General features: G+C 47.4%; 1 protein-coding gene across 1 annotated transcript; it reads right to left on the bottom strand.

The window, feature by feature from the left end:
• Positions 1 to 3,561: 3,561 nt before the first annotated feature.
• Positions 3,562 to 3,900, bottom strand: LOC115519919 (small cysteine and glycine repeat-containing protein 7-like). The gene has a single exon (XM_030323771.1). It carries the CDS (start codon positions 3,898 to 3,900, stop codon positions 3,562 to 3,564), a length of 339 nt encoding a protein of 112 aa, XP_030179631.1.
• Positions 3,901 to 7,060: the final 3,160 nt, after the last annotated feature.

Raw genomic sequence — 7,060 nt, 5'->3', positions numbered from 1 at the left:
ACATGAAGCCCACCCTAAAGAAGTTGAAATGCCAGAGGTGCCTTGGTGTGCTATAGAGGAAGGTATTCCAAAGCTTAGGCAAAGCATATTAGAGTGGATTTATCATGCGGATTTGTTCACCCATCATGGGAAGGTCCAGAAGACACATCTTTTGCCATAACTTTGAGAACATATTTGTGAGAGCAGCCCAGCGTTCTAGAACTCTGTGGCTGCTTTGCTCTATGGGTCAGAAATTCCAGTGGGAGCTGCTACCCATGAACTGGGGACACTCAACTACAGTGGAGATGATGGGATCCCAGGGTGGCAGGAGCCACATGGAGACATTGAGTTGCTAAAGACAAGACGGGTATGGTTACCATAATGGACAATGGAGCCAAAGCAGTGGTCAGAATAGTCTACCTCATGGATACTTGTGGTGTTGGCTGGTTGGTATCCCTAGAAAAGAAGTGGATGAACAATTTACCAAATTCTTACTTGATCTGCATGAGCGAAAGTGTTCTAATGAATCTTAAGCAACTTAATATTCAAGAGCAGTCATAATGGAAAATGCTACCATTGCTTCATGATAATTTGGAGTCCGATGTTTTTTAGAGTAAAAAGCTGCCTAAAATCTAATCCATCCAGGAGTGTCTGGAATTTAAGCCCAAGGTAAATACGCTTGAGGGTAGTAGAAAGAAATCCTTGGGCACAGGAGGTAGGACTTTTCCCATTGGAAAAGTCTTCAAAACCCTTTTCTCGGATTAGTTATCATGTCGAGACAAACAACTTCAGTTTCTACTCTGGGACTCTGTTTCTCTGTTGTATACTGAGTGAGCAGCCAACGTCTATCTTGCAATTCACAAATTCTCTCTTTGAGGGTGTCTTATTTTGTTGATTGAGTTTTTATTTCAACTCACGTATCTTTTTATTCCTGAGATTTTGATATCAATCTATTCTTGTTTTTACCTGTATTTTCACTATAAATCCTTCTTTTTTTTTAAATAGAAGTCATTCTCTTACTTATTGTGTTAAAGATCCAAAAAAATATAATTTAAAAGACATTGTTAGTTCTACAAAGTCAATAATCTGAAATGAATTCATGTTGCAAGCTTATTTTGTTGTCCGTTCTTGATATTAGATATTTTCAAATGTGTGTTAGTTAGTCAGCATTATGTAACAAGTTAACCCAACCCTTGTGGCTTAAAACACTGCACATTTATTATCTCACAGTTTCTGAGTCCCAGGAATCTGGGCACATCGTAGCTGGGTCCTCTACTTCAGGGTCTCTTATAGGCTCCAGTCAAGGTGTTGACCAGGCCGTGGTCATGTCAAGGGGGCAGGACACTGACTGGGCCATAATGCATTTCCAAGTTCATGTAATTGTTGGCAGGATTCAGCTCCTCGTGGCTACTGAGCTGAGAGCTTCAATTCTTTGCTGGCTGTTGACTGGAGACTGCCCTCAGTTCCTGGCCATGTGGGCCTTTCCAAGATGTCAGCTTGTTTCATCAGAGAGTGCAAGCCAACAAATCAAGGGTTGGCTTGAAGATGGAAGTCACAGACTGTTGTAACCTAATCAAGGATGTGATATCCTGTCACTTTCGTGGCATTCTCTTCACCTGTACCTAGAGCCAGCACATAATGAAGAGCAGATGATTTCACAAGAGTGTGAACACCAGGAGGCAGGGATCATTGGGCACCATGTTTGAGACTTCCTACTACAAGGAGGTTTTGAAATTTTGCCAGCTTCCTCTAGGGGAGAGCTGTTTTGCTTCCCCTTTCATTTCTTTTGCTTTCTCTCTCCTTACTCCAACTCTTGCCTTGGCTTTTACCTGTCTAGAAGTTTTCCTAGAATATTTTCCTGCCCCACCTCCAAGCCCCATCCCATAGTGTAGTGGGATATCATAGATTGTTCTCAAGCCTGCAGATAATTTAAGACAATTTGTGACCTTGGGACGAGGTCCATATGTCTTTGATGGGTACCAGTTCACAGGCCAGAGCCCCAGGTGGAAAAGAGTCATAGAATTTTTTCAAGATGAAAGGGGCCCCACTCTGGCACAAAATCCCAAAAGTTTGCCTTGCTGTCATCCCCTCTCTACATCGAATATCTGATCTCTGTGATCATATTCCCACTCTCCTCACGCCTACAGCGCACTTCTAGACCCTGACCCCAGCAAGGTCATGAATACAGCCTTGCAGTCAGCATTTCCATTCTATGTTTGGTCCACAGAAATAGTTCGCTTGTTTTTGAGCCTAGCTATGTGGTTCATTTATTTTATTAGAACATGTTATCTGCCATAGCTTCCCCCCCTATCCTTTCTGGACAGATACATCAATGTGTGAAAATACTGGATCACCGTGATCCAAATTCTTGTCAGCCTATGGTCTCTACTGCTAATAAAACAGCTGGAAAAAGCTGTAGAAAATAATCAGAAAAAGACAAAAGGAAAGGAAAGGACAAGGAGGGAAGAGGAGAAGAAAGAAAAGAAAGAAGAGAAGAGAAAAGAAAGGAAAAGAAAAGAAAAAATGGAAAACAGGAGAAGGGAAGAAAAAAGAAAAGAGCAGTTTACCCTCTTGTTGTAAATGAAATTGAAGCAGTGGAAGAAAAGACTTCCTCACTCAAAGAAGCACTGAAAACCCCCTTTCCACTGGGCTTCCTTTCATCCGATCTCCTTTTCATTTATCACTTTTGCTAGAGGTAGTTCAGAAGACAGAGGTACTGGGAGAATTTACAGCTCGAATGCATGTTTCAGATTTCTGTAATTGAACGTTCCGGTGTACTGAAAAAGATGAAAGAAGAAAACCGTATACACAAAACAGCAGAAAGAAGGGAAGGAAAAGATTGAATGTGTCAACAAAAGAGACCCCGTGCAAAGCCCAGATGGTCTCAGGCCCACCATGAAATTCTGTATTTGAGTCCTGATGGGAATGCCCATGGAGGGTTCAATAGGCCACTAAAGGGGCATGTCCATACATCGACACAAAAGAACTGGACCTCTGGGGAGACGGCACACGGGGCTGTAAGGGAGTGAGGGGTCTGTGAGGAGGGTGAAGTTTCACTGAGGGGAGACATTGGTCCCCAGAGACCTGGCAGGGGCTTCTAGGACCACCCTTGAACGTGCTGCCACCGTTGGGCTCTTAAGACTTCCTGCAAAGATAAATTCTCTCGCAATCTTCAGCACAAACCAGGATTCCACGCGCCCAAACACAACAAAGGCAAAAACAACACTTTTGATGGACTTCTAGTTTTTATTTTATTAGGAAATTTAGACAGGATTATGCAATGACTAAGAACACAGAAGAAAAAAGGGGAAAAAACTATGCAAGAAGACGAGAGAAAGTGGGCAAAGACAGAACTGAAAGACAGTGGATAGTTCCAGCCAACCAGGTATTCGGAATCACGACTTCATTAGTAATTTGCACAATTGCTCTGGTGCTGGGCCGCATACGGATTTCTTCCACTAGGTAATTTCTCTTGGTTCGGGGACTTCTGATCGAAGGACTTAAGGCACCGAAGAGAGACAGGAAGGGAGTATTTTCAAGGCGGGGGAAGAGGAAGTCTTACCAGCTCTGCACACCGCAGCCTTAGCTGCAGCACTGCCTCTTGCAACAGCACTTCTGCTGACAACAGCACTTCTGCTGGCAGCAGCCCTTCCCGCAGCCGCACGAGCCGCAGCCACACGAGCGGCGGCAGCAGCAGACCACGGGGACGCTGCAGCAGCCCCCGCAGCAGCCGCAGCAGCAGGGACAGCAGCCGGAGCAGCAGCCCACCCGGTAGCACCTGCAGGTGGTGCAGCTGCCGCAGCCGCCGCCGCAGCCACTACTGCAGCCGCCGCAGCCGCCGCAGCCACTACTGCAGCCGCCGCAGCCGCCGCCGCAGCCGCCGCCGCAGCCGCCGCAACTTCCGCAGCCACAGCACCCCATGGTGTCGGCAGAGAGGACTCGGGAGAGGGGAGGAGGGAGACTCGGGAGGTGAGGGAGGTCTGGTGCCGCCTCCTGCTGGGGGAGGGGCTTATATACCAACCCGGGAGCAGGAGCAGGAAGACACGTGACCACTTCCTTGTTGCTATTTGGCTCTATTTACAGGGAAGAATCGCATCATCTCTTATGTGCTTCCCTTTGAGATATCTTTGGCTTCATCACCTGTGTAGTTTACTGTTTAAATAAACCTATATTCCAGTTTAAGTTTAAAACACTTACAAAATCTAGGGAATCCTCCTGGGAACCAGGAGCGTGGTGAGGCTACCCACGGGACCAGGCAACATCTCCGCCTTCCCAAGCCGCCTGTGCCCGCGGGGCGTGCGGACCACACCCGTCATCAGGCAGCTCCTGGGTCAGGTGATCTGTGAGCTCTGAGGGAGCTGCTACAGTGAAGGTCAAGGTGTCGTCCCTGACCTCAAAGAGCTTGCGATAGAAATGACCCTGGGAGCTGGGGATGTGAAATTGGCAACAGATTCAAAGGTCACTGCCAAGGCCAGATGCCATCATTGCATTTGTTGGCCAGGGGAAACTAAAGATACCATTGTGATTTTTTTTTTTTTTTTTTAATTAGGCTCAGGGCCAGAACTCACAACCCTGAGATCAAGACCCGATCTGAGATCAAGACCCGATCTGAGATCAAGAGTTGGATGCTCAACCAACGGAGCCCCCCGGGCGTTCCAATGACAGTATTTCTATCCTTTTTTTTTTTTTTTTTTAACAGGCTCCATACCCAATGGGGGGCTTGAAGTCATGATTCTGAGATCAAGAATCAGATGTTCTACCGACTATGCCAGCCAGGCACCTTGTCATGGTGATTTCTTATACCCAGGTCATACTGATTTATTTTATTTTATTTTATTTTATTTTATTTTATTTTATTTTATTTATTTACTTTTGAAACAGAGAGGCAGAGTGCAAGTGGGGGAGGGGCAGCGAAAGAGAGGGAGACACTGAATCCAAAGCAGGCTCCAGGCTCTGAGCTGTCAGCACAGAGCCTGACGTGGGGCTCGAACCCATGAACTGGGAGATCATGACCTGAGCCGAAGTCGGATGCCTAACGGACTGAGTCACCCAAGCAACCCCTGATTATTTTAAAAATGGAAATAAATCCTCTTAAGAGTCTGCATTTTAATGGTGTAATCCTCGGTGTATTTTGCTCTGGATGAGGAATTAGTTTTTGGCTTTGACATCGTTGATGTCTGCTAAGGAGGCTGACCTAGGCAATTTTGAGAGCAGGGTGGTACCTTGGGGGACACAGGTGCAGAGGCCTGAGAAGTGAGGAGAGGCCCGATGTGGGGAGAAAGGAAGTGTGAGATGTGGTGAATGTGTAGCTGGGGTCCTGTGGGGTCTGAGGGCTAGCGACCAACAAGGAGGCTGGAAAAACAGAAGACAAAAGGATGAGAGCAAAAGCGGGCTCTGTACTGCGTGTGCTGATGGAGGGGCACTCTGGCCTTTCAGGGAGTTCTGAGGACCTTCGTGGGGATCTTCAGAGATCAACAGATTCCCCAAACGTTTTGTAAATGGCTTGCTGCTTGGAGTTTATTTTCCCAGTCCAGTGAGATTATCCTTCAGGAATCTGAGTGACAGAAAATGCTGTAAGGTCCCCGGGGCATGTTGACATTGTTATTAATGATCCCAAACTGTTTTTGTGGTATGTGGACTAGAGCCTTTCAGCCACTGGGGGGGTGGGGGGAGTGGTGGTGCTTGAGCTGGGGTGGGGGTGCAGTGGGGCAAGAGATAAGAGAGCTTTTAAAGAAGCAGAATCAACAGAATTGGATAGAAGACCAGAAATGGGGCTGAGAGAAAACAAAGGATTCAAAGCCGACATTTTAGTGGATTGTCCATTTGATGGAGAAGGCATGCAGTGGAGGAATGTACCTTTTGTGTCGTGGGGTTGGTGATTATGCCTTGAGTCTGTGGCCTGGGACATGGCAGGTGCCTCGGAAAAGCCTTGGGAAGAGGGCAGAGCACCAGTTGGATGTCGGTGGATTTGGGGTGTGGAGGAGACTCTAAATGGGAGGAAGGGATCCGTGAAATGCACATGGAAACTGAAGCCACGGTTCTGGATGTGAGCACGTAGGGAGGGAGTGTAGTGGGAGAGAAGGGAGTGTCGGGTCAAGACTTTCAGTAGAGAACTTGTGGGGTTGAGGGAGAAAAGAGGATCCTTTAGTTTAAAAATAGTCCACATTTCTTTGGAAAGGTAGCTGTGAACATGTAAACCTCGCAAGAACCAAAGGGACCCATTTAACGAGGTGTGAGCCACACAACAGTGATAGATGTGACAAAACCAGAGACAAATGGTTTGTTCAACTCGGTTGTTCATATGGACTCGACCTCTTGGAAGTTTCTGTTAGAGCGGGGTGGGGGGTGGGGGGCGGAGGGCTCCAACTGAATATATGGAGAGAAAATCACCGAGGTGAAAAGGAGCTGGCAGTAATCAAGTGCTTTCTTAGGTTAACATCTCAAAGGTTCAGCTGTGTTTCTGTGGAAATGGAGATCACCTCCCAAATGTGAGCATCTCTTAGTCTACCTCTAAAATGACTGTAAGAAGGGACACCTGCATGACTCAGTCGGTTAAGCGTCCAGCTCTTGATTTCGGCTCAGATCATGATCTCACGGTTCAGGAGATCGAGCTCTGAGTCGGGCTCTGAGTTGACAGCACGGAGGCTGCTGGGAGTCTCTCCCTCTCTCTCTCTCTCTGCCCCTCCCCTGTGCACGTGGGTGCTCATTCTCTCATTCTCTCTGCCTCAAAATAAATAAACATTAAAAAAATAAAATGACTTTAAGAAGAAAAGCTAAAATTAGCAAATGTATTGGGTCAAATGTCATCGGCTAGAATGTAAACAAGGAACAACCCTAGATGAGCTTATCCTGGAAGCTGCGGCAATGAGGAAGTGCTCAGGGTCACGGGTCCGGGGCGGCTCCATCCCCACCCGCTTCAAGATGCTATATAAGCCCCTCCCCCAGCAGGAGGCGGCACCAGACCTCCCTCACCTCCCGAGTCTCCCTCCTCCCCTCTCCCGAGTCCTCTCTGCCGACACCATGGGGTGCTGTGGCTGCGGAAGTTGCGGCGGCTGCGGCGGCGGCTGCGGCGGCTGCAGTA

The sequence above is a fragment of the Lynx canadensis genome, chromosome C1, assembly GCF_007474595.2.
Source record: "Lynx canadensis isolate LIC74 chromosome C1, mLynCan4.pri.v2, whole genome shotgun sequence".
NCBI lineage: Eukaryota > Metazoa > Chordata > Mammalia > Carnivora > Felidae > Lynx > Lynx canadensis.
The sequence above is the reverse complement of the archived record's forward strand: the minus strand, read 5'-3'. Positions and strand labels throughout refer to the sequence as shown.